Here is an 18,756-nt window from a genome sequence, read left to right as displayed (position 1 = left end):
AGAGAAGAAAACCTCTGTTCCCAGAGATAGATGAAAAGAGCTTTTGTTTTTATGCTGGGACAGCTCATCCTTAAAATAGTACCCCGGTAAGTTGACGTGGCCCAGAAACGCAGCTGTGCAAGATGGGAGGGACTTCATGGTTGCAGATTTCCAGGTGGCTGCTATTCCTGGAAATTAAAAGCCATGAGAGAACTGTTTCATGTGAAGAAATCTCCATGGCATGGCAAGAGAGACTCCTCTCCCTAGGTAGACTGAAGAAAGATTATTAAATAGGTGGTAAACTGACTGAAATTTCCAGTTTTTGTATCTTTATGTTGTCAGTGGGAACAGAAAGAGGGTGTCAGGGGAAGACAAGTGCTCTGAAGGTTTATTCTTGATTTTTCTTTTAATTTTGTTCATAAAGTTTTTCTTTATACTCTTTAAAGTTTTGAGCCTGTTTTTCACTCTTCCTCCTGATGCGTATCTCACAGCAGGAAATGAGTAAATAATTTCTAGTAGGTGCACTGGTATTTGGTCAGCACTAAACCCACTACAGTTGGAAGAGACCATAAAGATCATCTAGTTCCAACTCCCGTGCCATGGACAAGGCCACCTTTCACTTGACCAAGTTGCTCAGAGCCCCTTCCAACGAGGTCTTGAGCACCTGCAGGGATGGGACATCCACAGCTTCTCTGGGCAAATTGTTCCAGTACATCACAACCCTCACAGGAGAGAATTTCTTCCTAATATCCAGTCTAAGCCTGCCCTCTTTCAGCTTAAAAATCATTCCTCCTTTTCTTAATACTACATGCTTTTGTAGTATTTTGTAGCTCCCTTGTAGGCTCCTTTGGGAACTGGAAGTTGCTATCTTTCTAGAGCATTCTCTTATGAAAGACAAGTTCCTCTTGTTCAAATTACTTTTCTTCTATTTCACCTTCAAACACTGTCCTAGCTTTTACCACTTTATTCCTTAAAAAAATATCAGGTTTTTAGGAAAACCTTCAGTTAGTCTATAGGAGGGAGTAGCATCCAGATCATATCTGTTGACTGTCAGTTCTGTAATACAGTAGATGAAATACAACCTTATGTACTCCTGTCCCTAGAAGAGGGACCATATATATACAGAGAAAGCAATTTGCTGAGGAAGAACATACAGAATTTTTACATTTTTAGACTGGTGGTTTGCTGTAAGTTTTTTCAAAAAGAATATTGGAAACAATGTAGTGATTCTTAGTTTCCATGTAAGGGAACTTGACCTCTGAATTCTCTGTCTTCTCACAGCTTATTAGGAATAAATACTACCCTATATTTTGGGACAAAAATCAAAGTTAATGATGAACAAAACTTCTTTTTAAATGATAAGTACACTAAATGACACTGGAGTTTAATGGGCATTGATGATTTTCCAAGGAATATTGACTAACCCCAAAAAACAAAATATTGACTTAATACTGAGTTTTCTAAAATATTTTCTAGAAATGCACTTTGAGTAAGAAACATTGTAGAAGCTGTTCTAATCCTTATTGCTGGCTATTGCCAAAATTAATAGTCATCAACACAAATTTAATTCTGCATAGACTCTGATCTTCAGCAAGACTTCCATTAGATAGCTGGTAATATATGATTTTCCTGTATTTTTGTAAAGAGGAAAGCAACCAGAACACCGGACTTTATATATTTAGAGTCTAGATAGGAAAGTTGATCATGGAAGTGGTGTTCTCCTATCAGCAGTTTGGGAAATAGTGTAAAAATAAATACACAATTTGGCAAAACAATGCACTGAAATTTATTTCAGGGAAAAGAAAAAAATTAACTCCATCATTTTTCTATTCATCTCAAACAAGAAGAGCATGGGTGTCCATTTCACTGGAGGGTGGAGGAATTATGAGAATAACATTGTTACCTTTGTGATGGCAAACTGATTTATTAGAAAAAGCAGATGTCTTGCAGTTTCACAAGCATATTAAAGCATTATTTTATCAGGAAAAATACAATAAATACTTCTGCAGTCAGAAACTGTGATACACAAGATATTCTTGTGAAAGAATGTTCTGATCCAAAGACAGGAAAAATGTTGCTTTTTAATACACTGGAAGTGGAAGATGCAACCTAGAAGAAGAAGTAGAAGAAGTAAAAATAATACTTGGAAGTCAAACTGCTGACTTTTAAAAACATGAAAGAGGAGCTTTCAGTAGGGCAAAATCTGAGTTGCTCCCATTTCCACCCCCCCCCCCCCCCCCCCCACACACACACACCATTCCTCATGTGTTTGGCATCATTTCCCTTATTTGGGCTGAGGGAGGAAAGCAGCTGTGGGATGCAGTAATGAGGAGCTTTGTAGCGAGGTGAACTGTGAAGTTACTCTGAGGAAAGTGAGGTTAGAGAAATGATAAGAATTATTTTGACAGAGCTGCTTTATTTGGGGAGGCTGGGGCCAGAGGAAATATTTGTGAAACTAACACTGGGTACAGTGATGGGAAAAGGGTTATCAGCTCTTCTAGCACTGGTATTAACAACCGTTTTGTACTAGGTGCTGTAAGAAAAGGGAATATAGTTCCTCACCCTATCGCCTCATCCTCTTGGGAGCTGATGTTTGGGTCTCCATGGTGAAGCTGAAGCCTATGGTTTTTTTTTAATTGCTCCTTTGAGTCCCTGAATTAAGACTTGCTTGAGACCAGAGTCTAAGTTAAGTTGTTTCCAGGAGGTGAACAATTCCACATTCAACCTCAGCAGTACAGATAACGTGAGCAATGCTGAGGTTGATGAAATAGGGGGTGAAAAATAAGCTAAAATTTCTTGAATCTCTAGAAAGAGGCTTTTCTTATCTTCTGCTCACAGTATCCTGAGAAAGCACTTTCAACTACTGGCTGTTCTCAGTCAGTTTTGTTGCTATCAGTTTCTTTTTCTCCTCCTCTTGCACACTCTGTATCTGAAGTAATCGAATGTTCAAATTTGATTACTTTGCTTTATTCAAAATACAAACCTTATTTCTCAGATGCTTGTTTCCTTTGAGAATAGAGATTCTCAAACCCTGTTTATAAAGGCTTTTGTTTACAGTGATTTATTAAAAGAATGATATAATCAACGTGCTACCTTTCTAAGGAGGCTAGTCTTTTTTTCAATAATGCTTTTCAAAGAAATTGTCATCATAATTTATAATTCTCCTGTGGATTCATATTTTATTATGTGTTTTCAAAAGATTTAACATAATGCAAGTCTTTTGAAATGTAGAAGACTCTATTAAATTACCTTCTTTTATTAAAATATAGTTTTAGAACAAGACTGAAGTTGTTGGTTTAGTCTTCCTTAGTAATTTTTCATGTGTAACATACAAGCCAAAAATTGTTGCATTTTTCATCTGCTCCTGCAAAACTGAAAACAACAAGTTTTTTACTCTCTTTTTTTTTTCATTTGTTTGTTTTTTGTTTTGGGGATATTGCAGTTTTTTGATTTTGAACTCCAATATTTGTTTGAAAATCAGATTGTTGTTAGTTTCAGTGTTATAAACTATAGTTCTTCTGCTACTGATTTATTATAAGCCAAGCTCAGAGTTGCTCTGCACCAGGTGCTTATGAAATGCAGAATGTGTAATAAATTGGTAGCAATCTGATTTTTGTTGTAAGTAAATTAATGTAGTCTGTGTTCAGGCTAGAAAGGGCTGCAGTTCCAATATGTGCACTAGCACCAGTAGTATTTGGTGAAGATAAAGTGGAGAAAATTAACATTAGGATACAAAGCAGAATATGAATAATCAACCAGCAGTAATTATGCTGAAATTTAAAAATCTGCTGGAAATAACTCTACTGGGTGAGGTTTGAGAGAGACTGTAAGGGCTGAAACTGGACTTCAGGTTTTAGCTGTTGGGGATTAGCTTTCTTTTGGTTTGTTCTTTCTTACCTTTAGAATTTTTCCCAAGAGTTGCTGGGAAACGCTGGCTGCTGGTACTTAAGGTACCTGAGAAAACAAAGAGTTGGCTGGGCTCAGGTGAAAGGAGGGCAGGGGCAATGCTCGTTCTCTCGCTGCTGTTGCTCGGGAAAAGGAATTTGCCATAACCCAGCCCGGAGCTGCTGCTTCTCCCGTGGGATGAGCCTCTGCTCGTGAGAGCAGCCACTGACCTGGGACCTTACTAACACTTTTCTCCCTGGAAGAGGCGCCTGTGACCATCGGCTCGGGTGCCCGGGAATCGCGATCCCGCCTCTCCCTGCCCTGCTCGGAGCCAGCTGTCGCTGCTGCACCCCCTTCGCTTCTTCGACACCACTCTGGGTTTCTCTGCTCTGGAGCCCCACAACCCCTGCCCTGCCGGGACATCTCCGCAGTTTCACCTGCTGCCGCAAAGCTCTCTGATACATCTCCTCCACCAGCCCGGGATCTTTTACTCATTCCTGCCATTCCAGCTTAGTGCTCTTCAGAGTCCTTCGGGGCACCGGGATCGACCGCCCCAGGGCTTTGAGATGCAAAGCCTCTCCTCCCTCCTGTCCTGTCTCGGCTGAGAAGGCTGTCACGGGTCCCTGGTTCTGTTTGTCATTGATTCCATCGTTGTTGTTTTGTTTGCCTTGGTGTGCATAGTAGTAAAGAACTGTTATTCCTCTCCTCATATCTTTGCCTGAGATCCCCTTAATTTCAAAATTATAATAATTCATAGGAAGGGAAGTTTATGTTCTCCAGTCCCAGGGAGGCTCCTTCCTTTACTAGTCAACACCTGTCTTTTATAGTTGAATTGTTTATATATAGCTATATATAGCTATATAGTTCATATATATATATATATATATATATATATATTAGAATATATATATATATATTAGAAGAATCAAGTGTCATCAGTTTTGCAGCTGAATTTCTACCAGGTGGGGTCAAGTGAAAGAACGGTATGAAGTCAGGGTCTAACTCAGAGCATTTTCTTAATTAAGTTGTAGCTAACTCATGTAAAACTATGTAAGTAACATTCCTGAATTACAGGCTGCATTTGGGAAAACTTGAGTATTAATTGAATTTTTGCAGGCTACTGTAACAGTTCTCTATTGTTGTTTACAATGCACAACCAAATATTGTTTCCAAGGGACAGTTAAAAGAGAACATGTAATTAACAATAGATAACTTTAAAGCAGCTCATTTATACCATAAAATCAAAGCCAGAATTAATTCATAGCCTGAAAAGAACTTTGCAAATACAGACTTCAAAATTAATTAGCTTAAACTTTTCCATTAAGACAATCTTAACATATTGCATACTTCACTGTTAATGCTTTTTTGCAATTAAAGTTCTTTAAGGTGCTGATATGAAAATCCCATTGACAGCCATTAGACAGAAAAAACATGTTTTGAAGTCACTCTAATCCTATTTTCTTTGATGTGAGAGAATGAAGTTAATGCAAATATCAATTGTTACATATGTACCATAGTCGAAGCAATGAGAATTTATTCACATGTGCATGCAGACATTTTTATCTGTCCATATGAAATAGTTCTTTAAAAAGTTTTTTAACAATTCAAAATAGAGAAACATAATGGGTATAATTAGGCTTGCTATTAAAAGACATTATACACCAATGGATAACCAGACATTATCCAGGCTTGTAGCATTTTTATGTACATAACCTAGTGCAGAAAGATTGATAAATTCTACCTTTGCAATGTATTTTCCAATGTGTTAAAGGCTGTGTGATCAATCTCATAAGACTGTGGATTGAGGGAAAAAAAATTCATTAAATGGAGTGAAACCCTGAGATACTTCTTGTGCAATCTACACCATATTTTGTCTTAATAACTAGTATAACAATGTTTATAAGAGTAAGTGTATGGCTCCTGCAGTAAATAAGCATGAAGAATTAATACTGTCAGTTCTCTTATGATACTTCCATGTGAAAGATATGTGTTCCAGATGGTGGGGGTTCTGATTCAGTTTGGTTCTTGTTTATGGACACAATCTTACTTTAACATCATTATCATATTTCTTTAACTCTTCTGCAGCATAAATGTATTGCACCTGTATATGCCTTCCTTAGGAATGAAATGTCTACATTAACCCTCTTTGTTCAGGGGTAAGAGCTGTTATGCCTCTGTCATTTTAGTCAGGAGGGGTTTTGAGTTTTATTCTCCTTTCCAATGTGCTATAATTTAAATGGGAGATAAAGCAGGGAAAGTTTTAGGACCAATATCCATTAGCAAAAGTAGATGCTCGGTACCAGTCTAGATCCATAACTATCACTTTAAAATTTCACCTTAGGTAGGACAGCCTATAGTTATCTTGGCTGGACAAGTCTCTTAGCAGAGACAGGTTATTGGAATTCTTTAAATATTTTAGTGAAGCCAGAGGAATCATCCATGCTTACATAACTTTACAAAAACATGGAAATCGCTATTGTTTCATAAATGCAAATACGGTTTTCTAGTATTAGTAAAACTACTGAAATGTGACTTAGTTTGTAGTTTCTTATTTTATCAGTAGAAGCCTATACTACTATACTAACTATACTGCTTACACATGCTTAAATGTATATGAAGCAGTATTAATTTTATTTTACAAGAATTTTCTTTAACTCTCATCTTGCAAATTTTTAAGCCCATGTATCTCTGTGTAGCTTTTACACCAGCTAATTCATCCCATCCCTTTTCCCTAATGGCCTAAACACTTGTGTATGAAAGTTTAAATTTACTTGTGATAGCTGGTTCAGAAGGCACTAACAGATGTTCTAAACCAGAGAGGAAAACATAATGTGTTGCTTGTGGCTACCTTTTTTTTAAAATATTTTCCACTGCTACTTCAGAGCACTACAAATATCACTGCATTTCTCAGATTTGTGCTCAAGCTAACTGAGCCACATCTTTCTGAGATTCTTAACTTCGCCTCTCCTTTTCAAGCCCTCTTCTGTTTCCTGCATTTTAAGGTTTCTCAATTTCTTTGTACTTTCCTATCAACCTCAACAATTTCTTTCCTCCTTTCATCATGCTTTCTCTAGTCATTGCTCTGATTATTTTCCTCTTAATTCGGTCTTCACAGCCTATTCACACACATGTGCACACAGGAGCACCATGCCCAGGAAAGATTTGGAAAGGATTTTAACAAGAAAGCAGAATAGACTGTGCTGATCAGATGCAGGATGCAACTCTACAAGCATACTTACCACACCACCATTTTTACCTACTCCTCTTTTTTATTTTCCTGCACCTTTTTCCACCTGCAAAATGACTAGCCTTCTGCTTTTTCCTGCCTTTAGTTCCATCCCTAAATATCCTATAAGTCTTGTGCAATCCTGAGCTACATTTTCCATGCATCCTGTGATGTGTCACACTCCAAGGCAGAAACTCCCTTGGTCTGAAAGGTTTTGAGGAGAGCTGCTATGAGTGGCTCATGGTGATGGGGGTGATGGGCTGCATACCCCACACTGGAGCTGAGGCTGTGCTGTGTCAGCTCCAGACAGGTTGGTTGTTACTTGTGCACATCCTTGATTTGAGTCAGATAGGTTTGAATGATTTGGCTCCTGTGGTGCGCCTGGGAGCAGCCTGGCAGGGTTTTATTCTGGCTTCTGCCATGCCATTGGTTCTCTGAGCTCCTCTGTAGGTGTGCAGACAGGCATTTTTTCTCAGAACCTGACACATCCTCTATATTCTCATCCCCTCGTAAATAGTCTACATTAATACTTTACAGTGCTGCTATTGGAACAGATACTGACAAAATAGAGTTTGCCAACCAGGGCAACCCCCAAGGTACTCATCTAACATCTTACTAATTTCACAGCTCATCCATTATGTGAAAAAGATGTAAAAGTGATTTTTAGAAGGTTGCCAGGACAGTCATTTTCATTTGAAAGCGTTGAAGGGAAAACATGGAAAAAAAGGGGATATGGAGCAGATGTTTCTGTTGATATTTTTATGTCCATTAAAAAGGTTGTATTCTGTTGTCAATGCAAGTTGCTTAGTGATTCATGGAAATGACAAACATGCATGCCTTCTAAATTGGTGTCATGTTGATAGAGGACATTTTGATTGAGATAATATAAATGCTGATGTGAGGATTTGTTTTCATAATGTTATACTTCTTTTCTGTTCATGGAAATAGGTGCTCAGCTCCTCTGGAAAAAACACTATTTGGTTAGGTGTCTGTCAGTCTGTGTGCATAGCAGTGATTTTGTAAGCAAGCTCCTGTACTGTGGTTTAGTGTTTGGGTTTTTTTTCAAATATAAGCTTTTAAATTGAGATTTTATGAAATTTTATTCAGCCAGTTATTACTTGGTTTGGGATTGTTTTCCAATAGCTTGTAGTTTCCCTCAACTATATCTTGCATTCAGTAAATACAGCCAAGAAAAGTACCATAATTTCCTTCACAGGATTGCTGGTTATGAGAAGGTCAGATACAAAGACATTTAGGGATCTGGGGTGGAGAAAAGGAAGGAAGGGGGCAGGAAATGGTGGCAATTACAACTGTTGAGGCTGTTAAAAAAAAAGCAAAACTGGATTATAGTGCTATAGATGAGCCATGTGGGTAATGGATTTTGGGAACACTAATATTGGTGAACAAACAAAAACTGACACTACAAGTCTCTTTCAAAGCTGGGTATCTTCGTGTTCATCTGAGCATTATTTAACATTGATTAGGATATTCAGATCTGAAGAGAGGTAAAATGCTCTGATATCCATGGCAGGATACCATACTTGGTGAGAGAGAATACTTTGGTTTATTCAGTGTCTTTGCTATTTGTAGCCACTTACAGATATCTCGTATTAAAATAAGATAATCTGTATCTTTGACCTGCCTTGACTGGAGTTATCTCCCCTGCTTTGGCCCTGGTGTTATTTGCTGAGGTTTTCACTTGTGTATCTGTGTTCACTGTAGGAGTAACCAAGGATTTGTATTACACAGATAGAAAAGCCAAGGTTTGGCCCTTGTGTCTTCTCCTTGTATTACCATGGCAATACAAAGTAAGTGAGAATTGCAGTAGAACACATACTTTTTCCTTAAGGGTATGGATTTTTCAAAATTTGTTTTTATACCAACCTTGAAGCCTTTTGCATGGAAGAGAAGGGATAAGAGGAAGAAGGGAGCAAGATGGTATTGGCAATGTTCCTGTTACCTCCCAGCTAGAGAAGACTCAAACAAGCTCCAGACAGCTCTGATGCTTTCTGTGGCTGCCCAGTGTAAGACCAGAACAAGTAAACGAGTATGGTGAATATCTGAGTTTCTCTGACAATCTTCCCTCTCAGATGCAGGACCCAGGAATGAATTACAGCTCCACAAATGTGCAACACTATCCAGATTTGAAAAGAAATGGTGCCATTTCAAACCGAAACAGTGTTTTGTTCAGTTCTAAAATCTGTGCTTGGTTTTTTGTTGCTTTTTGGGTGTTTTTTTTTAAGTTTGTTTGTTTGTTTTGTTATGGTTGGTTTGTTTTGGTTTTTTTTTTTGTTGGTTGTGGTGTTTGTGTATCCTTGAATGACTTAATTCACAAAAGCACCTTGTTAAAAATTAGTGTCCAATTATATTTCTTGTGGTGTCTGTAGGCTGACACTATTACAAAGATGCTAATTGTCTAATCTATGGCTTGTAATTTAAAATCACTGCTAAATTTGTTTAAAAATCCATTTTGGTTCAGCCACTTGTATTTAAATTAATTTCTCTCTTCCCCCCCCCAACCCAGCCCAAAGCAAAGAACCAAGTTGAGAGACAAACAGAAGCATCTTTCATTTTTCCATTAATTGGTTGCCTTTTTCTGTATTCATAGCAAATGCCTGGGTTGAGCTACTTTGTAGTAGCTCAAATTGGAGTTTTCACCCCTATGGCAGTAATTTTCCTGGTTATCCCAGTGGCAAATAAACTTCTGCTTTCTTTCTCACTCTGATAGCAAAGCCTCTATTTTGTTCCCTTTTTTACCACAATGATAATTGTCATGTTTATCACTGACATAACTGAGCCTAGAGTAAACTTGACACAAATACTGCAAATTTCCATATATCTTGTTTTTATTTTTACTGCTTTTAATTTCATTTCTGTTTCTATGGGGCATATTTGGATATTGTGCTAATAGTGAGAACACTTTATAAGTTCATTAGCCCATAGTAGAAGACAGAGGGAGCATGTGAGGAAGATACAGAAGATTTTAGAAGTCTGAAGCTTAGATCAATGGCACTGTGAAGAAGGCTTATGCTCAGTCACAAAGGAACTTTGTTTTTGGAAAGTTTTAGTGGCATGGCAGTCCGTGCAACCATGGACAGAAATGAACAGTAGTTTAGAAAAAAAAGCACTAAAATTGCCTCTGTTGGTTTACTCTCTCTATTAAACTCTAAAATAATTAATCGTACTGCCTATTTTTGTAATATTTTTTATTTCTATAATTTATTTCTATGATTCATATGTGTATAATATTATGTGTATGCTATTATGTACATATGCAAAATGCAAGAATGTTTTTCCTTTGGAAAGTTATTTTAGGGATTTTGAGTTGCAAAGCTACTGAGCATTGGGAAGAACTATGCTTGAGCAGGGGTTAACCAATTGTAGAAACAATAGTTGAGGAAAACTGCTAACTTGTGTATCATTTTTAAATTTGATTTTATAGAACCAGTGGTTATTGATGGCTGATTTGCCTTGTAGTTCATTGGTTATGATTTTGTGAATAGAGAAAACATAGTTTAGAGGTGAATTAACAGAAGTAAAACTTGTGGAATGCACAAATTAATCTGGCCATTTTCCATTTCCATATGCTAAGCTTCATGAAAAAATTGGAAAATCCAGAGAAGAGAGACAATAATATAGCACCTAAAAAATGCAACCAGTGATGAAAATGAACAAGCAAACTTGGCTGTTTCAATGTAGAGAAGAGATTTGTGTCTGCAAACAAGACAAAAGATGGTTGCAAGGATTGTGAATGGAAAGACAAATGATGAGTTTAAGTTGCAGCAGAGCAGTCCCACAGTGTAGAGTGGAACAAATGCTGATACTGAAGAGCTGTTGGAGCTCTAGGCTGTCTTGGTGTATCAAAGAATTTACATCATTTTAAATCAGGTTATGTCAGGAATGATACATGGATGTAATTGAGATTTTCTGGGAAGTGGATTAGATAATCTTTGAGGTTCACTACAGCCATGTGATTCTGTTGTTGCACTAATTATGACCATAAAATGATTCTGCTTTTTATCTCAACACTTATGTCTTCAAATATAATTTGAGTAATTGAACTACCACTTCTAGGAAAAATCTTGTAGAACGATGGAATATTTATTTATTGGGATGTTGGGGGTAACGGAATTGAAGCCTTGGACTTTAGGTTAACTTTGTATTTGAACTGTCGTGAGTAAACTAGTTGGGTGGTGTGGAAAAGACTCTTGCTAATGTCATGTGATTACAGTGAAAGGATGAAGCTTTGAGCTCTTAGAATTTGTGTTTGTCGTAGCTAACTGTGAGAGTAAACCAAGGGGCCCTAAAATTATGGTAACTGAGAAAAAACTCACTGGGCAGGTATATAAAGAGTTGTTTTTGCTTGTACTTCTGGGACTGCAGTAGGTCAGTTCAACTTTTGGCTGAGGAGGCAACCTAGTTATGGCTGAAAAATAGTTCTTGATCTGAGTTTTGCTACAAGTGGAAAAATCAGTGGTTAAAGCATGGCCCATGTCATATGCATCTGTGATTCAGTGGACTTGTTTATGATACCTTCTAATTTTCTCCAATTCTCTCATATACAGTGAAATTTACTGATTGCCTAATGGCACTGAGGGCAGCCACAGCTGCTTCCTGCACTGTGAGAGGCAGCAGCCTTCAAGGTCTTGCAGCTTTGTCCTACTAGAGCCCTGTATTTTGCTGAAAGTGCTGCTTCCTGTGCTTTTCCTTATCAAGGTAACCTAATTTAACAGGGGCGTCCTAGCTGCAAGTACCTGGTATTTAGTGTGTGGCTTGGGGTGAGCCCCCTTCTGGTCATGAAGAACTTGCTCTCTCTAAGAGTCCATCATAGATTTAACATGAAGAACTACTGCTGGGGTTGCAAGACAATATTTGCTAAAATAACAACCTCCCCTAAATAAAAGATGACAGTGAAGAATAAAGATAAAATCCTAACTTGAAAAAAAAAAAAATTCAAGATACTTTTTAATCAAGAAAGACTATTTTTAAAGGGTCTTCAACAGTATGCAGAAAGCAAACCAGGTGTTTCATTATCTTTTGGCTTTTTACATTAAGAACATTGTGTAATATGTAAAAATAGCAAGAAAAAAATCCCAAAACAGAGGTCTTGGTTACCTTAGAACCTTCTCTGTGCAGGATCAGATTGTGTTAGGTGTCTTTAATATTTTGGAGCTATTTCCTGATGAATGTGCATACACTTAGAATGCTAAGTATAAATGTATTCAAATAGCTCAAAGAATTTTAGGTACATATGCAATTCTATATCAGAATGGTGATGGTTTCTGCCTGAGCTTTCATTTCCTCCTTCTGCCACTGTTTGACTAGTGAGTTTTTTTGGATGCTGGTAGTGGGAGATTGTCCTTGGGTTTTGATTTTTTTTGATGAATTTTTTGCTTCAGCTCTCATAGGTGAAGGGGTTGTGATCTTCTGTAAACTGTCAGCCTAAAAAAGCAGACAGGGTAAAGGAATGTTCAGCAGAAGTTTCTAACTACATTTTCTTTTCCAATAGCAAATGAACAATGGCACCCTTAGTATTTGGGTACCTTGCAAAAGCTACATCCAAAAACATTTCATCTCAAAGTCATATCTGAAATGGTTACTTTTCACAGTGTGAGATGGAAAAGTAAATACTTGTTCACAATTATTTTTGTCTGACTTTAACAGTACATACGCTTATTTTAAGTTAACTATAACTGGAGAATGAATTTTAAAATTTATTTTACTTTCCCTTTTCTTAGACACTATAAGGTTGAGTTCCAAACTACAAAATTTGGATTTCCAGACTTGAAAAAATTGGCAGACGTAAGGCGTGGTTTCGACCATTACAGACATTTTTCTACAGAACAGCAAGAACACTGAAGTAGTATTGCATCATATTGGCTTTTTGTGGAGCTTTTTCAAAACTTTTTATTATACTTGAGGTAGTATAGCAACCCAGTAACTGTATGTATTCCTTCTGTCAGAATAGAGAAGGATATTTTCCTTCTCTCATATATATCTTGCTTTGACTATGATGAAATACCAGTTCTTTTAACTTGTCTTAAAGAATTGTAAGACGTAATTTCTCCACCATATAGCATTGCAGTGAGTAAAGAATGAGTATAGGTTTAATGTGGATGTGCACAGGGAGAAAATTCTGATGACAGAACAGGAACTTACAGTGCATATGTATTGATGTATAAAATTTTATTTTTTAAACATTTTCAATTTTCCAGCTAACTTCTGAATATATTTTATATTAAAGCAACAAATCTTATTTTATTATTTTAAAATAAATTTCAGGTATGCCATTTCAGTGTGCAGCTATTTCTTGAGTAAGCTTGGAGTTTTTTCCCCCTTCATTTTATGTTTGTGCTTTGGGGGCTAAAGAGTTGGAAGAGTTGAAGAGTTTGAGTAACATAAACCCAAGCATCTCATGGTCTATTTAACTTTCAGTATTTTTCCAAGTTGAAAGTACTGGAGAGACATAGCTGGATTTTGTGGGTCTAATACTTTGCCTTGTTTTGTCACTTTTGCTGTCATTTAATTCCATCAATTTTTCTGTATCTACACCTTTGCTATGTTCCTGTAAAGCTGAGATTTACTTCTATATTAGCAGATGTTTAAAGGAGTTTATTCCCTGAAGCAACCACATTCAGTGACAGAAACAAAACATATTGCAACACATTCATTGAGCCACACAGTGCAGACTGTCATGGTAGGTAATCTATAATGAGCTTGGCACTTATAAAAGGAGGCTGTTTGTCAGCCCTAAAATTAAAGGTGCCTTTTCACATAGTGATGGAAAAACTGTAGTTCACTAAGGTGCTAATGAAATTTTATGAGAACATCATATAGGCCCACACAGTTTCTAAATCCTTTTTGTCATTCAGCAATTCTGCTCTTTTGAGATAGCCAGCAGCTGTGCCACCTGTGCAGGATAACTATCCCTTGATCTTTACACCAGTCAGAAAGTAAAACAGGAGTGAGAACATCTGCTTCACTGAATCACTTATGAGCCACTGAAATCCAAAAGATGTTGATTCTTTCCAACTTTTGACTAACAGTCTTGAGCTGGAAAAAAACCCCTATTCTGTAAACTATTTTTTGAACTATTTTCTTTCCCTCTAATGTTTAAAATAGAGGATCCTAAAAATTCAGAAATTAGTGTTGACTTCCCCATCCATCACCACATCCACTTTTGTGTTCAGAACCCATGAAGAAAGGGAACAATGACAATGCTCCTAAAGTCTGTGCAGCTACAAGGTTTGTTGTTAGTATTTGTTTCATTTTAGGCTGTTCTCCCTTAGCCTACTTACCTAATCAAGCTTTTCTAAGAAAATATACTTTTTCCCTGAGCCATGTTCATTCAAATCCACTGTTGTGAATGTTAGCTTAGTTAATGGTGAACTTCAAAAGGCATTCATAGTTGCATTTTTTAGGTAATTAAAATTACTGGATTTTCTGCCTAGACCAAGAAGCTTAGAGAAGTTTGATGCTTTACACCAAAATATATAGTGAAATTTATATGGGTTTTTTTATGTTTATAGTTTTAAAACTTTTGATGTTCATGTTGGAACATCGAAAACCCTTTCAAATTTTATCATTAAATGAATTTAGTGGTCTCTGATCTGCATTATTCAGGAGATTAAACTTTTAAAAGGCTATTGCATTTTTTTGTTGTAATGCTATGCATTCTTTTTTTTGCATACTTTTTTCCTGACTCTGAGAGCTTGGATCACTGTTCCGACCAGGTTTTCACCTCTTGTAGCTTGTAGACTATTTTTGATGCATATGAAATCATGTAAAGAGTGAAGCTGTTTGCAGGGTTTCCCTCCTCCCCTATTCTCCTCAGAAAGAATAGAAGTGACCTTTGAAAAACTCTAACAAACTGACAGCTGGATTTCTTATGCTAGAAATATCTTATCTGGACATCAGGGTGCCTGTGAGTTTTGCATTTAACTTGGAAGATTTTGAAGTTTAATACTATTCCGAATTCCCTTAAGACTACATATGTTGTATATTTAGACAAGGTACCAAGAAAGCAAATATACATTTTTGGCATTTCACTTCTACTAGCTTGAAAAGCAAAAATCTATTGCCCTTGTGTCCTCAGTTCTTCCACTTCTTTTATATATTTTTCTTTCCTGTCTTCCTTGGTGGAATCATCACTATAAGTTGATTTTTTTTTAGAACATCTCATTGTTTTGCCTTCATTTAAAGAACAATCTTAGTTTCTATTATTTAATGTTCAACATAATGTTTAAGTTTAACAAAGCAAACTTATTAAAAAGCTGCCTTTTCTGTGTTATAAAACTGATGTCTATATGCCACTTTCTATTTTTCCCATTCCAGAAAAACAGAAGAAAGAAGGGTGCTATATCTAAATCCCTTCATTTTAGATGAAAACGTTCGACTCTTTAATGCTCTTTTCTGAGTTGTAACAGTATTTCTGTACAAAAATTGGCCTGCATTCTCAAAAGCAGCAAATTTGGATAAAAATGTCATGTGGCCTTGCATAAAGGTCTGATTAGTATAGAGAAAAAACTCCTCTGGTTTTCTGAAAAAGTTTAAAAACTAAAAACCCAAAACTTCATTAAGATCACAAACAATATTTCTTATCTTCGTGACTTGATCTGGACTGCATCCATTAAAATTTGCCAGTCAGTATCACAACAATAATACATTGATGGAGTTAGTATTTTATGATTGGTTTTTTTTTTTTTTTAGATCATGTGTAGAGAGTGAGGGAAATACTTCTGAACAAAATGGGTTATGAATTCCTTATGAATTCTACATGAAGTGCCTGGAAACAGACACAGAGTCTCCTTCATAATGGAAGAATATGTTGACCTTTGTTGGTGGAAAAAGGGGAATGTTTTACAATTTAATTAAAGTGTCATCTACTTGTATAAAATTTACTTTATGTCCTCTTGTAACCACATACAGCTTTCCAGGAAATTCCTTCTCTTGTAGCATCACAAGCAGATTGTAGATCTTTAGCCTTGCATTTGTGCCATATCAGCATTTGATATTGTTTCTTAATTCCACTTTTCTTCCCATGTCTTGATATGCGGTTAGAGGGCTTTAAATGTGTATGTGAGATCAGTCACTCATCATTATCAGAGCCCAGCAAAACAGCTCGTCCTTATGGACATTTGAAATAAAGTCAATCTAGTAAAGAGATTGCTTGCAAGAATTGCCAACAAATTAGATGAATTTTTAGAGTGGATATGAAGTCTGGTTTAACAAACATTTCATTTCTTTCAGCAGCTGATCAAAAAAGCTATGCCAATTGGTCCTTAAAAACAAAGCAGCATCACACATTCCTTTTTAAATAATTGTACAGGAAAATATTTATGTAATCCACCTTTTTTATACATGTATGTATGCACAACAATTTCTATAAATTATCAGTTTTACTTTTTCTTAGCATAAAATTTTTTCTTTCATATTTAATGCACATAATTTTGTAAAAATCCTACATTTGTATGAAAATATGGGAATTACTAGAAAAGATTCTATCTCCAATGCTTATTATTATGTCTGAGCTATTCATCATAACAATTTGACAAACAATTTTATGACTTGAAATAGAAGGCAGTATTCAAGGAAAAATTGAAATGAACCTGTGTGATAAATCCATTAAACTTCTGCCAGCAAATATTGTGACATTTCAGACCTTACTGGGTCAGAGAATTAGCTCTGTTTGTATGTAATAGAGTAATTGCATAGCTGTAACTGCATGTGTAGAGACAGATATTGCAGGTAAGGAGAAATGTTACCATTTTGAAAGTCAGTGTTATTCTCAGTTGTAGTAAAACATGAAAAATTATAAAATTTACTCAGAGAAAACTCATCAGCTCTTTCAGTAACTCTTAAAAAAAAAGGGTAAAAGTATGTTGTATCAGTGGAAGTAATAGAAACTTAAACAAGAATATAAACAAAGTTATAATGTATTGTAAAACATTAAATATACTCTTGGTAGAGTGTTATTTTTTCTCTCTCTCCTCAAGCTGTTAGAATTTTCTCCCTATTCTGACTTTTCCTCACATTACAAAAGCCGAAATTACATGCTGCAAGATTTAATCACTTCTATAATTTTGGAAAGATGCTTTGTTTTCTGTGAACCTCAGTGATATTGCTTTAATGTAAAAAGTACGATTCTTTTTTTATAAATTGCCATAAGAATTTTTTCCCCCAACTTACAACTATTCTTATTGTTCTGTTTAATTTCATTTCAGCTATTTATGAACTGTCTTGTGAAGCATACAAACACTTGGGCAAAACTTCAAATTACTACTGGATAGATCCAGATGGCAGTGGGACACTGGGACCATTGAAAGTGTACTGCAACATGACAGGTAACTGCATTATATTTACTAATTAAGTTGGATGAAGGGGAGATTTGGTTTTTGGGGTCTTTTAAAATTTAGTTAGGAGAAAGAGGCTGTTGATATTTCATATTTCTTGTTAAAAGAAAAATAATTGCTAAGAGCTTTTCATCAGGGATCGTCAAATTTGCAGTTACTATTCAGGATAGACTGAGCAAGGTAATAGTTAATCCATTTAATAAGTTTTTTGAGTTGCACCTATTATTCCTAATAGGTGTCTGTATCCTCAGTGTTGCCTCATTAAAAAAATTTCAAAAGATACACAGAGAAAAAGTCGATAGATATGGCTATTTACCAAAACTGTTGTATGTCAGCCTAGTGGAGTTCACTAGTATCTGTTGTTCATGGGACATTGTAGAAGGCAGCTTACCAGCACAGACAGGGAATAAAAATTAATTACAAAAGAAGCAAAACATTTGAGTTTTCTTTATTGTCTGTTTTGTCTTTAAAATTAGATATGTCTCTAACACCAGTAACACTCTGGAGATAATACTTATAACTCCATTAATTTATTTTGATGTTGTTGCGTGCTTTTATTGTTTCATGCTTTTAAGACTAGTTTTGCATTCCCAAAGTCATCTGTGTTGCCATGATGAACCAGGAAAATGTGATAAATGGCAATTTTCTGCACTGAGAATATATTATTTCTTTGTTCTGTTAATGCAGAGCAGTTGTCTCAGCACTTTTTCTGATATGAAATACTGGGTAGCTGATAAACACGTACTCTGACTTTCTCCAAATGTCTGCATTACAAGTTTGAATTTCGTTCTGTTTGCATTGGAAATCTGGAGTATGCCTGAGTCCTCAGACTGTCTCTGACTTTTTTAGAGATCACAGGTGGTGAAGCTCCCACAACTATTCTAGAGGCAGAAACCTGGACATATCTGGGGCTGTGGGATGGGTTGTATCCACCTGGAAGGGGAGAGATGGGGAGGGATCATGGCACATGCAGCAAACCCCAGATGAGGTGCCCATGGGTAGACAGCCTCTTGGAGAACAGGGAAATACCACTATTCCATGTTGCCATTAATATTCACGTTTGTATAATGAATACACACCTAGAAAGGAGCTTAATCTAAGATCTGGAAATGCTGTAAATCCTATTTGGACTGGAGGGAAAGACAGGCCAAGCCTTCCGTCCTGAGACCCAAGTGTAAAGCCACTCTTTCAGATCCTGAGCCATTTAGAGCTTTTTAAATCAGAACAAGCACCTTGAACAGCATCAGTAATTAATCAGGCAGGCACTACAGGAAACAAGGCCAATAATGCTATCATTTAAATAATTTCTGCTAT

General features: G+C 36.4%; 1 protein-coding gene across 1 annotated transcript in view; it reads left to right on the top strand.

The window, feature by feature from the left end:
• CNTNAP2 (contactin associated protein 2) overlaps positions 1–18,756 on the top strand; it is a 1,078,336-nt gene that overhangs the window by 721,726 nt on the left and 337,854 nt on the right. The window contains exon 13 of the mRNA XM_079302400.1: positions 17,314–17,433. Within this exon, the coding sequence (XP_079158526.1) occupies positions 17,314–17,433 (120 nt within the window). The remainder of the gene's footprint in view (positions 1–17,313; positions 17,434–18,756) is intronic.

The sequence above is a fragment of the Erithacus rubecula genome (assembly GCF_903797595.1).
Source record: "Erithacus rubecula genome assembly, chromosome: 3".
Classification (NCBI taxonomy): Eukaryota; Metazoa; Chordata; class Aves; order Passeriformes; family Muscicapidae; genus Erithacus; species Erithacus rubecula.
The sequence above is the reverse complement of the archived record's forward strand: the minus strand, read 5'-3'. Positions and strand labels throughout refer to the sequence as shown.